This window comes from Heteronotia binoei, chromosome 1, assembly GCF_032191835.1.
Source record: "Heteronotia binoei isolate CCM8104 ecotype False Entrance Well chromosome 1, APGP_CSIRO_Hbin_v1, whole genome shotgun sequence".
Classification (NCBI taxonomy): domain Eukaryota; kingdom Metazoa; phylum Chordata; class Lepidosauria; order Squamata; family Gekkonidae; genus Heteronotia; species Heteronotia binoei.
Window position 1 is genome coordinate 158,734,418 of NC_083223.1, and position 21,470 is coordinate 158,755,887.

The 21,470-nt window shown below is 41.7% G+C and overlaps 1 protein-coding gene across 1 annotated transcript in view; it reads right to left on the minus strand.

Annotated features, from left to right (window-relative positions):
• NID1 (nidogen 1) overlaps positions 1–21,470 on the minus strand; it is an 87,525-nt gene that overhangs the window by 23,048 nt on the left and 43,007 nt on the right. The window contains exons 9-15 of the mRNA XM_060243255.1: positions 21,144–21,287; positions 18,660–18,788; positions 15,992–16,135; positions 14,620–14,742; positions 6,439–6,654; positions 4,783–4,955; positions 3,023–3,149 (exon numbers count right to left, since the gene is read on the minus strand). Coding sequence (XP_060099238.1) covers positions 3,023–3,149; positions 4,783–4,955; positions 6,439–6,654; positions 14,620–14,742; positions 15,992–16,135; positions 18,660–18,788; positions 21,144–21,287 — 1,056 coding nt within the window. The remainder of the gene's footprint in view (positions 1–3,022; positions 3,150–4,782; positions 4,956–6,438; positions 6,655–14,619; positions 14,743–15,991; positions 16,136–18,659; positions 18,789–21,143; positions 21,288–21,470) is intronic.

The window sequence follows — 21,470 nt, forward strand, 5'->3', positions numbered from 1 at the left end:
AAGTCAGAGCTGATCCTCTGTTGCTCTCAGCTCTGACTTTTCTTGCTATGCCTAGTTCTAAAGACTAACAACTGCAGCTTCTTGACACTGATGCTTAATCCTAAGGGGCTTTCAGCACAGGTGCTCTTTCAAGCAGAAGCGTGGCTTGCTATTGCCATCTCCATGGGGGAACTGACCAAGTGTTTTTTTTTTTAAGGAGGGAGGCGAGACTTAGCAGTTCGCCACTTCTCTCAGTTCCACAGTAGACTTCAGAACCATCAGTGATGGTTTGGGGCTCCCCAGCTGCTTCTGTTTTTTGATCGGAATGATAAACCTGCACCTCTAAGTCCAACCCTTTTGTAGTCAGTTTCCCCCCCTATTGGTTTCATGTCTGCCCACAGTCCCTTCTTCCTGCCAGGGAATGGCACTGAGTCTCCCCAATCTCACTGCTACTTCTAAGAGAGAATTCTTAATTCTGTTGTGAGTCATTCCTATGTGACATCATTTGTAACAAGATCCAGTGTAGCGCAGTGGTTAAGAATGTTAGGCTAGGATCTGGGAGACCCAGATTCAAATACCATTTTGCCTGAAAAACTTCCCTGTGACCTTGGGCCCTTTACATTCTTTCAACCTGACCTACCTCGCAAAGTTGTTGTGAAGATGGACTGGAAAAGTGTAAAATTTTAAAAGCTATTTTGAGCCCTATTGGGGAGTAGAATGAGATACAGATAACACCCATCTTTTAAAATGGCATCTTATGTTTCTGCTCAAAACTGGTGCCCCATGGGATCAGGACCGGCTCGTCCACTAGGCAAACTAGGCGGTTGCCTAGGGTGCCGAGAGGCGGGGGTGGCAAATTGGGCTTAGCTTGCCTCCCTCCCCCCCCCCCGCTGCTGCCACCACTAGCTCCCTCCGGGCCGCTGCCGCTCCCAGCGCTCCGCTCACTCCCTTCCCTCTGCTTGCCGTGGCTAAAAGGAAGCTCTGCCGGCTTCACAGCTCGCGCCTGTGCATTTTGTCTCTTAACAAAACACGCAGGCGTGAGCTGTGAGGCCAGCAGAGCTTCATTTTAGCCGCGGCAAGCAGGGGGAAGGGAGCGAGCGAAGCACCACCGCTTTTAGCAGCGGCGGGCAGGTGAACAAAGCGTCAGGGGAGTGGGGGAGGTGGGACACCTGAGGGTGCAGCCTGCCTAGGGCACTGTTCACCCTAGAGCCGCCCCTGAATGGGATGAAATCTTTGACATGCAAACTCTAATTAAATTTGTTATAGTCTCTACTACAAGCCTTTAGCAACTATGTGCTTGGTTTCACTGGTCATCTCTATTGTTGTTGAAAGCCTACAGGTTAAATAGCATTTTGTCTCTAATTACTGTTTGTTACTGATTGTTATTGCAGCTTGGTTTCACTGGTCATCTCTATTGTTGTTGAAAGCCTACAGGTTAAATAGCATTTTGTCTCTAATTACTGTTTGTTACTGATTGTTATTGCAACAAAATTGTTTGTTACTGATTGTTATTGCAACTGGAATTCTTCAGTCCAGTTAGAGAACACTCTGTTGGGGAGGAAGAGGCTTGCTATTGGATCCTTAACAGCCACCTCTTATTCCCCTCCTTCAAAGGGAGAGATTTTTTTTTCATGTGCAAGATGCCAGATTCCATCCTTGGCATCACCTCCGAGGGGAGGTCACCTCTATCCCAATAATTATAGCATTCAGTTCAGTACTCCTCCAGGACAGAAAAAGGGTGCCAGTTTGAGTGATTCTTGTGTTAAGAATGGCACCTGAAAGGGCCTATTTATAGGTCAAGGTCATTTAATTATGTGTATTAAAGTCTCCAAGCTTTTGCTTGGCTGCCCTATTCATAGACCTCCCTACACTTCCTCTGATGAGTCCCTCTGCCATTGGAGTGGAAGCTGCCTGTGACTGAATTCCAATATTCTCCTTCATTTGGGATTATGCCTTGGCTGTTTTAGGAAATGTAGGGCAATTAGGGTAGCATATGGGGGTGCTACATTTCTCTGTTATGTTGATAGTTGGTTGTGGAATCCTTTCCTGGACAACCCCTTTTCTCCTATTGATTGGGAAAGTTTCCCTTTGCCTTTTTTCAGTCTACTCTATATTTTGGAACATGTATTCCTTGTCTGTTTTGTCAAATACTGGTTATACAGATATTTTTAAACTATAAACAATAAAAACAACTGACACTAAAATACTAGTTGTCCCAACCTGGCTGAGTTGGGACTTGAAGCCTCCCCTGCACAGCACCGGGCAACCCAGCAGGCACCCCCCACGAGGAGCCCGGAGCCTCGGCAGCCGACAAGCAGCCCCTTACCGCTGCAGAGACAGCTGGCGCTGCAGCAGGAGGGTCCCTGCCCACCCCCCCATCACCCTGGTGCGGCTGCAGAGGCATCGGAAGAGGTGGTGCCGTGCTCTCCTGCATCTCCCCTTAAGAAGGGGAGCGGAGCCAAGGAGGGAGGGTTCAGGAGGGGAGGGGCAGACCCAGGGAAGCTATAAAAGGAGGCCACAGAAGAGGACAGGAAGGAGGAAAGCTGGCACTGAACAAGGACTGCAGGCACAGAGAGATGGTGAAGGAGCCCAGAAACATGCAGCCGGGGGGTGGGTGGGTAGGTGAACAAGCAGGTGGCACAACCCAGTTCCCTCCTCCCATTCTGAGACCTCTGGCCCCAAGGGGGGGGGGGGCGACCCTAAGACATGACAGGAGCAATGGCAACACCAGGGATCCCTAGAGGGCACAAGGGGGAACCTGACACTAGTGCTGTGTAAATCACTAATAAAAATATTTATATCCCAATTTTTCTGCCATTTAAGAAGACTCAAAGTGGCTTCCAAAAACATAAGCCAAATAAATACAGCAGAGCACACTTGTTGCTCTGTATCTATCATTTATATGAGAAAAGTAGTGTTAAACACCTTCCTTTTTATTCATGTGCCTTTCATCTCTCTGTTCTAACAGTAAGAATTGTAGTGATAAGGCTCTTTATGACATCATAAATTTTCTTTTGGGAGGAAAAAAATCTACACATCTTACCTGTTTTTATGATGGAAGTCGGTTCACCTCCACCTAGGCTTGCTCTGCTAATGGAAGGACTGCTGATGTCTGTCCAGTAAACTATCTTCTCCAAACAGTCATAGGCAACTCCAATGACAACTTTATCCTAGAAGTTAATTACAAGTCTCAGAGCAAATCACACTACTAATCCTAGAAATATATTATGTTTAGGAAGAATGAAAAAAGACGAGTGGGGAAAATAAACCCAACATCCATTTCTATTAGGGGCCAAACAAGACCCTCACATTTTTTAATGAGTTTGGGGCTCCCCAGACTCTCATTTCCTTTGGTGAAATTAGGGACTAATTTCCCAAGTGCCACAGGACCTAAATCAGATCATGACCATGATGTAGGAGAGAAAGGGTTTCAGTCTCCCTCCCACATATCATTTCCACCATTTACCCCTGGGAGAAGGTGAGGGATGCATAACATGCTTTGCTTCCTGCTGCAGCCCAAAATGCTACCTGAAATGCTGCTAGTGGGCATTTGGCATTATTTTGAGCTGCAGTAGGAAGGGGGAGGCAAGAAAGCTCTGTCCTGTGGGCAGAAATCATTCCATGAAGAGAAATGCTCCACTTGATCCAAGCCAGGGGACCAATTTCAAGGCATCAGTAAAGATACGCTGTTAAGACTATAGGAAACTTACAAGACGAAAAGCATGAGGGGGTCACTACACAGGAAGAAGTGTCATCTGACAATGAGAGAAATGAACTGGCTTGGTTCATACACAACACCAAGCCATGGTCACTGTTTGCCGTTCACTGTAATAATTGTTAGAATGGCAAACAGAAACCTGTTTGCTGGTTTTAATGCAGTAACAAACTACAGTTTGCCACAAAAGCAAAATTAGCAGCCCACACAGGAAGAAGAGAGGAACTAGGCAACTTGTTACTAAGCCAGAAGCTCCTTCAAGTCTGAGTTGCACAGCATTACATCTGAACCAAATTAGAATGTGGGGCAATATCTGCCCATAACATCCAGGCACAGAGAAATAAAATAACTGAAGAGTGTAGGGAGCAGGGGTGGCACAAACTGGCTGATGAACCAAAGTTCATCACAAATGTTGGCCTGTTTGGGTTTGTGAACTCTGGTTCATGAACTGAAGAACTGGTATGAACTACCGTGAATTTTGATGCAATTTGTGAAGAGCAGGAAGCTATTTTTTGCACTGTTTCCAGTTTGTGCACATCCCTAGTTGGGAAGCTGTCAAAAGTATAGGAAATGAAGAAGACTGATTATAAAATTTATGTGTGGGAAATACCATTAAGGAGATGAAGATAAAGAGGGAGCTTAGTGGAGGATGCTTAAAAGCAATACAAAAGTTTATAACCTTCTCATGAGAGAAACTTTAAACTAGAACTGTTTAATGCTCTGAGAGTTTTATAGAAGATTCTGACAAGCTAAGAAAGATAATAAAAATTAGCAAATACTTGTTTATGATAGGTCTGAACGACTATCCTGGAAGCAAGGAAGAGTTTAAAAGTAAGGGTTCAATGTAAGTATTATTTTCTCTAAACCCCTTTCACTGTAAATAAAGATCTTCCAAGATTCCAAATCCTTAGTGTTTTCCTTAGTAACAGTAATCCCAAAGTTAAAAGCCAATAAAAAGATTCCAGGGCCAACAAATTTACAGTAAACAAGCTGTAGAATAGGATTATTTGCAATGTATTTTTTCAGTGAAAAAGTTCCATGCTTATTAACGCAAATCCAATGTACATGAATGTTCACTGTATACTTACTGGAACATACAGCAAAGCTTTTGCATCTGATTTCTTCATGGTGCTCCCCTCTAGAGGGACATGGTCAATCTTTCCACTCTGTGCAATTAGTAAGTGTGTTCCTGGAGGCAGAGGAATTGCATCTGGTTTTACAGAGGGTCCAACTGCAACAGGAGGAGCAACTGTGCTCAGACCTTGTTGACAAATGACAGAAAACATATGAACCCAGATTGCGCAAACACAGTGTTGCAAACTGCATCTGCAAAGCAAGATGATTCTAAAATATACTGGAAACAATTCAACTATAGTTAAAGAGAAGTCCCACTCGTTTCAGTTGAAGAGATAGTATAGTCCTAACAGAGTTACAGCCTTTTAAATCCATTGCAGCCAATGGGTATAGAAGAGTGTACTTCTGCAAGTCCCTTGCAGTGAAACCAGATTTTAAAATGTATGAATTTTGATGGCTGTAGGAGAAATGTTTGTAGTCTTCCTTTTCTGAATAGATAAAGCCACAGAAAGAACAACAGTCCAATACTCTACCTATGCTAAACACCTTCTGAACTTTGTGGCATAGGCCTATCAGCAGGGCAGCGATACAGAGCTACTTGCAGATGGGCAGGGCTTTCTCCATATTCAGAGGCAGTTTGAGTAAGAATTGTTTGGGTTCTGCACAAGGTTATAGCAGCTACTATTCAGCTTGGTCAGTACTTTGAACATAAGTTAATAAAATAACATAAGTTATTAACTTTATTAACTTGAACATAAGTTAATAAAATTAAGTGTGAGGTCCTCAAGGGAGCAGAGCAACATCATACTGGAACTATATGATGGGAAGCAACAAAAGGCTGAGGTATGATGCCAACATGATTTACTTACTTTTGCTGCTTAAAACACAGGATTCCAATCCACCCACCAGCACCTCTGTGGTTCTCTGATTAGGAGCGGGCCCTTCATTTCTGTTCTGGGCCCAACACAGTGTTGACAGCAGCCTCCTCTTCTCTTTTCTTCTCCTCCACATTAAGTTGGCCTTTTTTTCCTTTGCTGTTCCTTCTCCTCCTGATCTAGCATCCCCTGGGGCTTGCCAGTTTCAGCCCCCTTCTGTCTCTGCTCCTTTATAGTATGTCTCCCCCCCACATTAAGCCTAACTTCACCAATTCTTTCTCAGTAACCCTCTCATTCACTAGCTCATCTCTTCCCCCACAATATCTCAGCTGAGGCTATTGGGGCTGAAGAGCCACTCTGTGAGAATCCAGCCTTATGTGCAGCCCAGTGGATGCCACAGAGCAGTGGATTAATTTCCAGTGACGACAAGCTCATTTGTGGCTGCAGAATTACTGCATTCATCTCCACAGCCTCAGCCTGGCGCCTCCCTGGTGGCCCTGCCAGTTGGGTCACCTTGCCAGCATTGCTGATTGTCTGAGTGCCAACCTTGGCGTGACAGCCTTCTCCCAAAGCTTTCCTCCAAGTCAGGGAGCCACCTGATAGGTGGAGCTGCTTGGGTCCACCTCTTGTAGCTTGGGCATCAGTTGGGCTGTTCCTGGTGGGATGGCTGGCATCAGCCTGCCACATACATATGAAAACAAAAAATGGGTTGTATTGGGGGATTATGTCCATAAACCAAGTGCCTACTAACTAAGAACAACAGTTGCAATGAGTAACCATTTAGAAGCAACTTACATGGAGGTCGGATTCCTGGGCCAGTTCTGGTGCCTTCAATCTCATTACCATCTCTGTCTACACACCAACAATATCCACTGCTGGAGTGGCACTGAGTTGGCAAATAATTCCCATAGAGATCACACTGAGGAACAAACTGGCCAGTTGGCCTGGGTCCTCTTGGACCAAAAGTTAAAGCTTGTTCCTGTTCTTGCTGACATTTTGTCTTCTCTAGTTCTGTGAATAAATCAAAAAGGGAGGAAAGATTGAGGATATGGTATTGCATTTATTTATCATGCTAGTCCATGTGGTTTTTAACCCTTTGTTCTTCTTTTATGCTGCCAGTAATACCTGCTTTTAGGGGGAACCTCTATTTTTAAAATTGCTCTCTCACATATTTCTGCTTTAACTTGCTCATTTCCAGTTCTTTAAATTTCATGCTGCTTTTTATGCCTTGAAAATTGCTGTTGTCTGCTTCTATTCTATGCTGTTTAAATTAGTGCTGTTTTTATCATTTTGGATTATATCTTTGTAAGTCACCTTAAAAATATACTCTCTACATCAAAAGATATAGATGATTTAAGCAAACACAACCATGACTCAGACAACAATCTCTAATTATTATTCCAGACATAAGTAACATATGCTAGTCTAGGTAAAACCCTGAAATGTGTGCTTTTTGCCTCTTCTTCTACCTCCCAGGGGTAGAGAAGTTAGGGCCTGGGTAGGAAAAAAAAATCTTGGACATTTTGGCAGATGCTGGGGGGAAAAACTCTTATACTGGATGATACATTTTTGAAGAGTTCAGCATTGACCCTAGTTTAATTCCCCCTCACTGACCTCTAGACCAGGGGTCCCCAACCAGGCTGCAGAGTGAGGGAGAGGTGCCGCACTGACCTTTTGCATGCCCAGGACCCAGGCAGACGAAAGAGGCAGTGCATTCTCACTCCAAGGCCACCTCCCCTTGCAGGGGCGACTGAGGCAGAGCAGGCCCGCTGCCCCTTCCGCCTGCTCAGGATCCGGGCGGATGAAAGAGGCAGAGCAGCCTTGCTCTGATGCACCACCTCTTTTATCCACCCAGGTCCCAGGCAGGCAGAAGGGGCAGTGTGGCAGCAGCCTTCACCTCCCTCTCATTTAAAGATCCCCATGGGGGAGGCAGGGAGGAGATGTGAGCAGGGGAGCAGCCTGGGGTGGCAAATGCCGAGCACCTCCCACCAGTCCGTGGAAAAACTGTCTTCCATAAAACCGGTCCCTGGTACAAAAAAGGTTGGGAGCCACTACTCTAGACCATTTTCAGTTTTACTTGATGCTATTTTGTACTGGATAGGTTTAAAGCATATGTTGAGAGCCCTTGCAGTATACTGTAATAATGAACATCTAACAATTAGTTACAGAAATTCCAAAATGATTGTGTTTAATACGATATATAAGCACAGGTGGTTGATTAATGGGAATGTTATTGAGCAGGTGATGAGTTTTAAATATTTAGGTGTAGTTTTTCAGTCTTTTGAGTCTTGGCACACTCAGATCAAGAATGTGGTTGAGAATGCCCTGAGAAGTATGTTTGCTCTGAGAAAAAATACATATATACTAGAGGTGGCCAGCATGACCTTCAGCTTCTTTGTGGCCAGCATGACCTTCTTTGTGGCCAAGGTTATTTCTCATTTGTTGCATGGCTCTCAGTAGGGCTGCCAGGTCCAACTCAGGAAATACCTGGGGACTTTGGGGGTGGAGCCTGGAGAATTTCCCATTCCCTAAAAATCCCGAATAAATGCAAATACAATAGTGCAGTTCCCCTGAATACAGTCTTCATTTCCTCATCTTTTTTTTTTTTTGCCTTCAAAGGGTTCCCCAGCAGCAGCACTTCCACTAAATAAAAGTGAAATTTGTCATACCCTCACAAGTCCCTTCCCAGTTCTGGTAGCATTTCCAAGCATGGTTTTATTAAGGGACACACACACACAGTTTGCAAGCCCACACTTTTGTGATCTCACTGGGGCAATTTATTCATAGGAGTTACTGAATGTAACAATCTGCTGTATTTCAATCAACGTCTTCAGACTAACACAGGAAAACAAAAGGAACAGAGCAGTCTATGGGGTGGAGTTTTCCTTTATTCCATAATCAGGTTCTAGTAGGGTTCCCAATCCCCTGATGGGGTGGGGTTTTCCCCACTTTTGGGGCCTCCAATCTGCTGCCACAGACAGATCGTTGGGAAGCCCCACCCCCGAAGAGTTCTGGTTCTCCTGACTTGCCCAGCATGATGACATCACCTGGCAATGATGTCATTGCACTGGGCACATCATGCAGGGGACACATTATCATTTGGGGAAAAACTGTGTTGACCATAGAATTTTCTCCCAAGATAGAGTGCCCCTTGCGTAACATGCCTGGCATGAGGACACACACACACGAGGAGGAGCCACATGGCTCTGCCTGCTCACCCCCACGCAGCTTTCCTCTTGCTTAAATTTAAAGGTGCACACATTCATCCCAAAACAGTTTGCAAGCTTCAACTAAACATGTGGAGATTTAAAGGCACATCATGGCTTTTGGGGCATGACTTCCCCTGCTGGCCAGCTGGCTGGTGGTGGGGAAGAGCCTGCAAATGGGGCAAATCCCTGAGTCCAGACCTGGGTACTAGCAAGCCAAGCTCTCAGCTATGCATCCTGCTTATTATAGTGTTCTTTAAGTCGTGCAGACTAAATTCCTGAAAGCTGGACTAGCAGCCCCTCACTGTGTCCCTAATGCAGTTTTGTGTTTAGAAGTGGGTTTAATTGCTCTGGAAGCTCATGCATGGATACACAGAGCTGATTATTGGTTAAAGCTTATTTTTATTTGCTAGTGGGTCTGGCACCTCTGATGTTAATAGACATCTTTCAATCAAAACAGAAAAAGTCAGTTTAATAACCTTTGAGTACTCAAAAGCTAAATCAGAAATTAAGCAAACAATCTGGGATATTGAACTCAAGCACCATTTAAGTTCCACTGCAAAATACCATCACCTTAGAAAGAAGAAATTGGAGCTGTCAAATTATTTGGCTAATCTACTGATCCCCAAACATAGAATAGTTTTTACTCTGGCCCATTTCAATGCTCTCCCATCTGCCTTATTAGAAGGGAGGTACTGTAATATTTCATTATGGACAAAGACATTGTGGGGTGGGGGAGAAGAGAGAAAGGAGGGAGGGAGGAAAGGAGAGAAACTCTTCCTCTGTCTGATAGATACAGGTGAGCAGTCATGTTGGTCTGAAGCAACAGAACAAAGTTAGAATCCAGTGACACCTTTAAAGGTGCCACTGGACTTTAACTTTGTTCTTCCTCTGTCTGTTGGTTAGCAAGCCATTGTCTGGATCTCTGGTCTGCCTTCGCATCCCTCATAGAATGTAAAAGAGAGGAAGAGTATTTCTTTGGCTCAGATATACAATCTAACCCAGAGAACAATTTGGAGTTGCAATATTTGCTGAGGTTTGTATTCCAAGTGCTGATAATAAGTTGGTGCCATCTTTAGTTACAACAGGCCTTGAGAAATGGAGAAACATTGCATTAATTCTTGGATGTTCAAGTAGTATTGCAAAGGCTTCCATGCTGTACTAGAAAATTATCTGATCCTATAATTAAGCCAAACTATAATGCATGACCTAACGTTGCAGCTAATAAGAAAGCAAACAAAAGAGATGCCATGTTTCAGAAATGGAACTTTAAATAGCTCCATGCTACTACAGATTTTTTTTTTTTTGCTATTTATATTAACATGGAGCATAATCACTTAGTCCGGGTGTTAAATTTCCAGCATATACAATTAAGTCACACCAGGGTGAAGTGATTTAAAGCAGCCCAAATGCAGTTGTCATAAGATATATATCAACTGATTTTTCTCTGTGGTTGGATAATTCGGTGTACCACAAGAAGCAATCTTTGCTTCTGCACTGGTATTATAGTTTCAAAAAGCAGCAACATCACTATTAGGTTGCTGTTCTTGTAATCGATTTAGCTTTTGACATTAAGCTCTGCAAACACTAGACCAGCATTTTCCATGTGAACTAGATTACACACATTAACAATTCTGGCAAATTACTTTTAGTGGTCAATGAACCCAGCCAGAGTGTCTGGGGTGGTTTCTATTTGGTAAACACAGCCTATGGGAGATAAAGGGGTGACAAGGTTTGGCCATCTGTTTCTTTTTGAACTGAAATAATGGAGCGTGAGGGAATAATGAAGTACAGACATTCTTAATAGCTTCTGGAATGCCAATGCTTCCATCAGTAACTCTTTTGCTATTAAAATGTCTATGTGTGGAATGTTTGTAAAATCCCTAGCAATTTCTACAGCTGCTTCAAGAGGATTTGCGTGTGCTGTATAAAATAAATAATTACTGGATGTACACAACCAAACATTCTAGTTTAAGACAGTTAAAGTAACATTATGAATACTTCCATTTACTGAAATTGCAATGGAAACAAAAATGATGCGAAAGATGGTGGAGTGGGAGGTTGGGAACATCTTTGTGTCAGCAGAAAGGGATCAGGGCTAAGGTTTTGTACTTCTACTGTTAAAGTCAAGAACCAGAAGGCTCTTAGCCTGAGGTCTGCAGCCTGTAGCAGGGACGGAACTGACACAGTGAATCAAGGACCAGTTCAGGAGTTTATTTTACTTATATGTAGCCCACCTTTCTTGTTGAGACTCAAGGCAGATTACACAGTGAAAAACAATGTAATCAAATAGCATGAGACATCCAACTAACAATGTCTTGCAAAATCCAGAATCACAAAAATGAGAAACAATGCAAAAACAGTATCAGACTTTTTATGACAACGTATGTCATAAACAAGCATAAAGATGGAATTGCAAAAATAGAAAGTAATACAGTAAGAGCAAGATAATATACGGTAAATAGAGGGATTGACTACAATCATGTCCCTTTTACAAAACTGCCCTCCATTCCATTATACTACAGACAAAACATTATACTATGGAGTTTTGGATTTGTGCTATTTTATTGGATTTGTGATGTCTATTTTATTTGATTGCATAAATTAAATTTTCCTGGTTGTTTTTTTTAAACTGCTTTGAGGGGGACAGATTTTTTTGGACTCTAACATGCCCTTTTATATACAGAAGTTGCTTCTTGTAATACTTCCATGTGTCCTGGGGAGAAAAATCTCCCGTTTTGCTGATTTCTTCTTCCTACTGTTAATCCCATTTGCCATATCCCATGCCATTCCAAGTGGGCTTCCTGAACTCTTAAAGGCAGCACAGGGGGGAGGAAAGAAGCTGTGGAAGGAAGGGAGAGCTGAAAGCCTGCCTGTAATGTGTACTTGTCAGGTTTCTGGATCCAAGCCTAACAGTATAGTCCTAAACAGAATTATTCTCTTCTAACTCCACTAAAGCCACATGCTTCCTGTCTCCAGAAGTAAACATACACCTCTCATATGGTTTTGAAGAGTAATGTATTGTCTTTGAGGATGATTATAACAATGTACTGCATCAAAATATGAACAACTCGACCTGGATGCACATCCAGTTTAATGCTTAGTTCTGCACATGGAAGACCCTTCCATATGTGGATTCTTCTCTAGACCACAGCTAAGATACATCCTAAGTAATTAACCCAATCTTAATTAAAAATAACTAAGTAAAAACAACAATGACCACTGTGAGGAACTCGGTCAGAGGCTTTACTCGGGAGGCGACCACTTTAAATTTCTCCCCGATCACCTTCCCTCAGTCCCTCAGTAACACTCCTAGAAATCCTGTCAGAACTATTAATAATTGGCACCAAATGGTTTTAAAGTTAAAAATCACGAAGTATTTATTAGGTAACAAAAGGCAAGGAAGAGGGATGAAATAATATTGATTATAACTGTTCAATATTCAAAAAGTAAATCAGTTGGCTGGCAGATGGATGGCAGAATAAATCAATTACAGAGAGTAGATACTAATCAGGCTGAGGTAAGATATAACAAAACTTTGGCAGAAGATCTTTGAAATAAACAATAAACCAGGTAGATTTCAGAATTTCACTAGACTCAACTTCACACATGCTGTGCCTTCTGGGCACTCAGAATGCTGTTTCTTCAGATTTTCCCCCCTAACTTTGGCAGTGCCAAATCATAAAAATAGCAAACTTCAATCACTCTTCCACATACACATAGAGAACTCCTGACTGGTGTCAGTATTCTCCCTCACAGACCCTTTCATACTAGCTATCTTCCAGGACTCGCACCCCTCAATACCGATGCATCTCAGCCCCACAGCTAGTCCTCTGGTCTGCTGTCCACCAGAATCCAGTTCTCCCCTCAGTGTGTATTTGTGTGATCTAGTTTGTACTTGGAGATTGCCTGATGCGCTGGCAAAATCTCCCTCAGAGAGTTTCAAACTGTCTGAATACTACCTTTTCCAGACAAAGTCCACTCAGCTCTGTCTCCCACAAGGAGCCCAGCCACTCTGGCCGCTCTCAGCCCCTCGTCCAGTTGGTTTTGCAACTGCCCAGCCTAAGCCCACTCTCTTCACTTCAGACTGGTATTCTGAAGACTTCTCTCAAAGACTCCCTCAGACTAAAAACCTGAGGTGTTTTCTGCTAAGCACACCTCATATAGATACTTTTCCATTGCTCGGGCAACGTTCCAGCCAATCACTGCAAGCCTGTTTCCCCAGCTACTCAGGCTAAGTTCCTGAGTCCGTCACAACCACATTTACAGAAAGTTTAACAGATGCAGGTGGATAATCATATTGGTCTGAAGCAGCAGAACAAAGTTCAAGTCCAGGGGCACCTTTAAGACCAATGAAGTTTTATTCAAGGTATAAACTTCCGTGTGCAAGCACACTTATTCAGATCTCACGCTAAAGTTTATTCCGTGAATAAAACTTTGTTGGTCTTAGAGGCACCACTGGACTCGAACTTTGTTCAGAAAATCTAACATAATTAGAAAACAAGCATTATTTTTTTTTTCTAAAAGCAAGTTCTCCCCATTCAGACTGTATAAGTAACTAGAAGAGACTTGTCATCTTTCCTGAATTAATATAATATAGACTTGTAAACAGTATGATACATTTCCCATTGTAACTATTTTCATGTTATAAAAAAGCAGACACTAACAGGACAAGCCTCAGTAGAAAAGAGCAAGAGTCCAGTAGCAGCTTAAAAACTAACAAAATTTGTGGCAGGCTATGAGTTTTTGTGAGTTACTGCTTACTTCTTCAGATCCTCTCCACCACAACCACAACCACCTCTTCCTCTTTTCGTCTTCTACTTCGTCTTGCACACAAGGCTAAGGGGAGCCAGAGAGTCACTGCTTTCAGCATCTCTCTGCCCGGAAATGGAAGTCTGTCCTAAATGACCTCATAGTAGAAGTGGATGTGCCAGGAGTCTTTTGCCTGTGGTGGGTCCTTTGCAGATGCTGACACTGTGTACTTACCTACCTCTCTGAATTTGTTACACAAAATTAGTAGCTGACTCTGAAGCAAGTAAAAAATGACTGCAGGGTGACATGATAGCGGTTTACAAGATTATGTATGGGATGGAGAAAGTAGAGAAAGAAGTACTTTTCTCCCTTTCTCACAATACAAGAACTCGTGGGCATTCAATGAAATTGCTGAGCAGTCGGGTTAAAACAGATAAAAGGAAGTACTTCTTCATCCAAAGGGTGATTAACGTGGAATTCACTGCCACAGGTGGTGGTGGTGGCTACAAGCATAGCCAGTTTCAAGAGGGGATTGGATAAAAATATGGAGCAGAGGTCCATCAGTGGCTATTAGCACAGTATATTATTGGAACTGTCTGGGGCAGTGATGCTCTGTGTTCTTGGTGTTTTTTTGGGGGGGGGGCAAAGTGGAAGGGCTTCTAGTCCCACTTGTGAACCTCCTGATGGCACTTGGGTTTTTTGAGGGAGTCTTTTTTTGGCCACCGTGTGACACAGTGTGTTGGACTGGATGGGCCATTGGCCTGATCCAACATGGCTTCTCTTATGTTCTTATGACATAAGTTTTAAATTTAAAAGTCTTAAAGTGAAAGTCTTGATACTTCAGTCACTTTGCTGCTTGACCAAATAATTCAGTTTAGATAAGGAACACAGTTCACACACAATCCCCAACACACAGTTGTTGCACAACCTTCACTTACTTACCTGTAATCTCAGAAATATCCTCTATCAACCACTTCCTTCTAGACAGACAATTTAAAAATTTATTCTGAATGTTTACCTCCTAGCACACACTGGAAACCATCCCCATGATAACCTGCTTTACATTGGCAGCTGAAGGATCCTGGAGTATTATAACAGAAAGCATCTGGGTGGCAGCGACTGAACTGACATTCATCTACATCTGAAAAGCAAAAGGTCAAAATAAGCCACTTCTCACTGTACATATAAGGTAAGGGGGGAGGAGATATACAGTGCCAACCTTCAGGCCAAACTAGACACATTAGGAGATTTGTGAATAGATATCCTGCAAGTTTTAAAAGTGTAAACAACCATGAAAGCCACAGTGCAAGGAGGTGTTTACTTCTGTCTTCACTCCACTGACTTCCTAATGCACACTGCACACCTGGAAGCTACGACCTGCTCTGCCTGGAGCAATATGCAGACACCACACAAGAATCTAGATCAGCACCCATTTTTTTCATATGCTGCCATGGCAGAATAGCCACACCCATGCAATATGGAACCAGCCCTCACCTTAAGTAATGGTCCAAGTTCAATTATACCATGACATGGGCAATTCTCCATTCAAAAATCGAAATTTGCTCCTGGGACAGCCTATATCTCAAAAGGATCCATGTGTGTGGGGAGGGGGGGAGGATCCATGGGCAGAAATCAAATTAAAGAAAGCATATGTGGCAATTGTGGAACCCTTGGAACAATAAGTCATCTCTAAACCACACCAAAATTTATAATCAAAGAAATCCATTGGTTAGAACAAATAATTGTTTAAGGCTCATAAGCAAAATTATTTATACAAAAATAACTTGGAAATTACCAGATGACTCTGATGTATATAATTATAGCTAACCAGACTAATGACTATTATTCAGCTGATACGCATTTCACATCATGTTTAAACATTCAATATATCAGATACTGTGCACCAGGAACTGAAGTAGAATAAATCAGTGCATCAGCTCCCTGCCAGAGTCACTCTCATGAGAACCAGTGTGACACAATTAGCTTGAATTAAGATTGTCCTATCATAACAATATTGCATATGGGATATTTGTAATACATGCAATCAGATTACTTTTATGAATGTTATATTAAATGTCAGGAATTCTGTTGACAAACATATGATTTTATGGGAATTCCAGATGCATCTTGTGAACATCTGAAAAGAGTGGACATTTTCAGCATTTATCAGTCTATTTCTGCCCACTAAGACATTCATAAAATGCATTTGGGATTTACAACCTTTCCCAGTAAACGTCAACACAGTACTGCTGGCATTCACTTCAATGACTGCCAAATTGAGGCTGCTGTACAGTCAAAGGGATCCAAACCAAATTATTAGGTTTCAAGTAACTGAAACACAAAAGCCTCCAAACACAAGATAGAAAGTAGTGCAAAAAGTGATTACCTACCCACACAGGAGCGCCCATCTCCAGAGAAGCCAGACTGGCATGTGCAGATGTAAGAAGAACCACCAGTATATATGCAGCGGGCACGCTGAGGGATATCACAAGTGTGTGTGCCTGTCACACAATGATTGACAACACGTTCAACAGCTGTAAATTAGAAAGACATACACAAACAACATTTTTAAAGTTAATCTTAACTTCTTTAATGCTTTGGTCAAAGGAAAATTCTGGAATAACATTTTAGAAGAATTAATCAGAAACCTTTTCAGTCCATTTTTTGAATGTCTTCCTTCCTGGCTTATCATGTTCTTGTCTTCTTCCTGCTGCCTTCCATCAGCTAAAAACCACCCTTCCCTTCTTCAGAACTTTGTTTCTCTGTTTCTGTCCATTGAGTGGCCCAAGCCACTTCAACACAGCTAGTTTTTTGAATGAAACAATTCTCTTCCTTACAGAAGAGTGGCCACCCATCTTCTTGATCCCCCAGCAGCAGCTGCTGATCCTGCAGTTGCTGAGAAATCCCTTTTAGGTTAGGGATGCCAGACTCCAGAAGGGGGTGAGGGATCTCCCAATTTCATGGGCTCCTGCCCTCTGCTGGACAACTGGCTGGTGGGAGAAGCCCCGCCCCAAGCCCTGCCCACAACAGCAACCACCCATGGCCACCCCTCTTCCTCCCCTCCTGCTAGATCCTCCAGCTGATCAAAGAGAGCATGTGGCCTGGAGGAGGGGAGAGAGAGGGGTGGCCACTGGCTGCACACCTGAACTCCAAGCGGTGAATTCACTGCTTGGAGTTCAGGCATGCAGGGTGCAGGTGCCCCCACTTGCAAAAACCATTTAAAGGGAATGTTCCCTTTAAATGGTTCTTGCAAGCTGGTGCTAAGGGCACCTTCCATGGGGCTGCATCCCCAACATAATTGTGTCACTTCTGTGTGACATCACCATGCTGGCGATATTCCTGCCCTCTCCAGGAAAGCCCCCAAAGTCCCCTGCCAGGGAGGAGGCAGGACAGAGCAACCCTAAATTAGGTGGGATTCAACTGCCAGTGGTGATACGTGTCACCCCACCACCTTTCCTGACAAATATGGCAGGTACAAGGAAAGATATTGGTGAGTGATAGTTTCAAGATACAAGAAAAATAGTATCTTTCAATATTAATGTAAAACAGGAGAGCGTGTAGGATTTTATAAGATACGTGTTTCTATTCTTATCTGCATAAGTGTTGCAACATCAATATTCAGGTACTACTAAGCGGCAAGAGAGCTCTGATAGCTTGGGATTTCTTTAAGTCAAATAGTGACATATAAAAAGTTACACAAAAAGGTCTTCAAAAACACACTCATATTACCAAGATATACTTAAGATGTTTAACTTTTGTAACATTAGCTAACAAACAAATTAACCAATTATGTTTATGAAGGGGAAAAGAAGAAAAAATTAGGAAATGCCTGACTAAATTCTTAAGCTCAAATTCTCTTCAACAGATGTTGAAACAGCTCCAGATTATGAAAGAAAATATTTTATTCAATTATCTGGCAGATTCTATGAATTTTTTTTACAAACTTGGGTTTTTTTTCCAGGTTTGCACAAAGACCTGTCTTGTCTGTTCATGGCTCCAATCTCCAGATTTAAGTATCCATGGAACTGACCATGTTGAGAATTAGATATAATTATGATGCTTTCAAGAATATTGTCTCTTGCCTGCCTGCTACAAATTCATCTTCCGTTTGCTACTGTAAGTTCCCTTGCCTTGCAGCAGACAGTGGCAGGTTCAGATTTTGGGTCAGTTAGTACTTGGAAATTTTTATGAAGACTAGTTCATATGGACTTAAAATGGATTTAACCCTGGTTTAATTCCTATTGTTTGTCAAATTAACTGTTATGTTAATGTGTTTTAGTTATATGAATGTGCTTCTTTTGAACCTTTTCCTTTATTGAAAGAAACATGTCTTTGCTTTAAAAAAAATATTTTTAAATATTTTAAAAAATATTTTATTTAAAAGTATTTATGGGTATTACAGTATTATATGACTACAGATGCAAAATGCATATCAAATTCACTCTGGAGCTTTTTAATAATTTAATTCTAAGTTCTGATTAAATTGTATATTTAGTAATTTATTTAGTCTTTAGCAGGGTTTTTTTTTAACAGGAACGCACAGGAACACAGTTCTGGCTGGCTTGGTGTCAGGGGGTGTGGCCTAATATGCAAATGAGTTCATTCTGGGCTTTTTCTACAAAAATAGCCCTGGTCTTTAGATATTCTGCAGAATGTTAACAGCACAAATTTTCTATTAAATAACTATTATTAGATTTCCCATTACTGTTTTACCTGGATTTTGGTGCAGTCCCACTTTCTTTTTTGCTAACTTAAGCTAAATGCATATTTTGAATGGTAAGTCCAAAGGTACAAACGTCACACTGGTCGCTCAAGCCCATGGTATATGTCTAAAAATAATTCTTGATGGAACCTAAGCATTTCCTTCATTGAAATAAGAACAGTCTTGTCATTCTTGATATTTGTCAAGAACAATCAAGACTTAAAAAAAATAATTACTTTTTTATCTTTGTCTTCCAAAAGAAGTGAATGAAGAAAAGAAAACCACTACTTTAGTAGTCTACTCAGAGGATCTTATTATCCCAAACAAAACAAATGAAGTCTGGAAAGTAAACGCACCCACACATGTTCGTCCATCAGCTGAAAACTGATACCCTTCTAGACATTCACATCTGAAAGTTCCTGGCTGATTATTACAGACTGCATTGCTGCCACATACTGTTGGCTGATCCAGGCATTCATCTATATCTACACACAAAAACAATGTTATTTCAGCAGGATTGCTTAAACAGTTCTTAAAGACAGGAACAATATCTATTTATTTAAAACATTTCTGTGCCACCTTCCACCCAAATAGGTTTCCCAAGGTGGTGATCATTCGTGGGAAGGGCGGGATATAAATTCTAAATAAATAAATAAATAAAACATTAAAACAGCATTAAAATAAAGTATTTATAAAATAAACAATTCAATGAACACATATAAACAGACAAAACGCACATAACACAACCAAGAAGGAGGGCCAATAAGATTTACTGAGGGTATGCCAAAGGGAACAAAAGAGTCTTCATCTGCTAGTGGAGGGTCAAAGCCCAACCACTAGCACCTCCATTGAGTTGGATAAATTTCAGCTTTTTAGCCCTCATCTATCCAAAAACTGCCTCCAAGCACTTGTTCATAGTTTCCAGAGCCTCCCTAGGTTCCATTGTAAGTATAAGATAGAGCTTAATGATATATGTATTACTCAGTTTTAATTCATCTGAAGACATTGAACATATGAAGCTGCCTTCTACTGAATCAGACCTTTGGTCCATCAAAGTCAGTATTGTCTTCTCAGACTGGCAGCGGCTCTCCAGGGTCTCAAGCTGAGGTTTTTCACACCTATTTGCCTGGACCCTTCCTAGCTTTTACAAATAATAACAGATTATGACATCCTCTGTGACTACATGAGAGACATCTCTGCCAAGTGGACCACTGAGGCATGTGTGATATCATTTTGTTTCTGATTCATTTGTATCTTGCCTTATTTCAAGGAGCTCAGAACAGTATTTCTGTTTCAAGTCAATCCTACCAGGTGTGAACTAGTCATAACATACAGCAAGAGCAAGAGGAAGAGCTATTCAGCCCTTTTTTCACTAGTCTTTTTTCTCCCTCAAAATTGCAGAAAGAAGCCTGGAGACAAAAAGCTTGAACAGTCCATCCCTTCAGTCATTCTTCCACTTAAACTCACATCCTCCCAAATCTGCTTTTAGTTTAATAAGAAAATCTGGCTAAAAATACATGTGACTGCACATCACATCACATCACATCTTGTTTTCTCTGAAGGACTAATTTATTCCAGAATTACCTGTAAATTTTATGGCAGAACAGAGATAGGATCTTGGATTTACCATATCTAAACCAATACCCTTACTGCTACAACTGTGTTGTTTGTTGGGGTATCATGTGAGAGCCAGTTTGATGTAGCGGTTAAGTGTGTGGACTCTTATCTGGGAGAACCGGGTTTGATTCCCCACTCCTCCACTTGCACCTGCTAGCATGGCCTTAGGTCAGCCATAGCTCTGGCAGAGGTTGTCCTTGAAAGGGCAGCTGCTGTGAGAGCCCTCTCCAGCCCCACCCACCTCACAGGGTATCTGTTATGGGGGAGGAAGGTAAAAGAGACTGTGAGCCACTCTGAGACTCTTCAGAGTGGAGGGCAGGATATAAATTCAGTATAAAATTTTTTTTAAAAATGTGCAGGATATGAAAGATTTAATCAGAGCCACAGTTTAGAACAAGCTCACAGCTGCTGAAAGGAGGTTATTTTAAATCACTCCACATAAAAGCTGTTATATGGAAAACTGTACACCAGTATGGTTTATTCAGCTCAGTTGGGATGATGCTCTCCACACCACAGCAATCTATATATTCCATGTATTTGCAGTTATACAGAGGACATTTCTCAGAATAGAAGTGTTTTAAATTTACAATACAGCTATGTGGCATGTTCTGATTAAAGGCAAACTCAGCAAGCTGGATACAGATATACAAAAGGGAGTTATTAGATAGTGTGGAATAATAATTTAATCAGAAAACAACTGGGAAGTAGCTTCTTAGGGAAGCACAGGCTACAGGAATAGAAATTTTCTGTGCTACTGGCATAAATAGTAGGAGGATAACATGGTATCCTAAAACCTAAGCCTACTTCATTCACTTGTGATACTGTAAATGCATGCATATTTGGTTAAGTTGTACACAACCTTTCACAATATTTAAAGGAGAAATAGTAGTATTTCAAACATATCACTTCATTAACAAAACATGCATTTGTGTTTTGCAAAGAGTTGTTTATAGATTATTTTAACAGATTTCTTCACCTTTTTAATAACACAGGAAAGAGAGAACACTGTGGATATAGTCTGATCATGCAGCTTTCCTCTTGAAGCAGCATTCAAGTTTATCCATCTGCATGTGCTTTCTTTTAAGCATTGCATGAGGGGAAAATAGAATGTCAAAAAACAAGAAATTGCCATGGCATATTTTAGTTAATCCACAGCAAAGGCAATAATTAATAGATGATTCTACAGAAGTCAACATTTTTTCTACAGAAAGGTATTTCCATACCGTAACATACACGGCCATCTCCTCGGAAGCCCACTGAACATTCACAGCTGTACTGACTGCCTGTTCCTGGGCGACAGACTGCATTGGTGTCACAACCATGGGAGCCCGTGTAGCAAGGATTGCGGTTTATATCAGCTGAATCACCTAGCAAAAGGCCAAAGAAGATATTAAAATAAGAATGTATTAAATGAACTCACTATTTCTACTGACAGATTTGGTGTTCTCAATAATAACTGCAACAAATATTGTTTTAAATCAAAATTTGTCTCTGCTAGGACTGACATGCTAACTGGAAATCATGCGTGATAAAGGAGTGGCCTCTAAGCA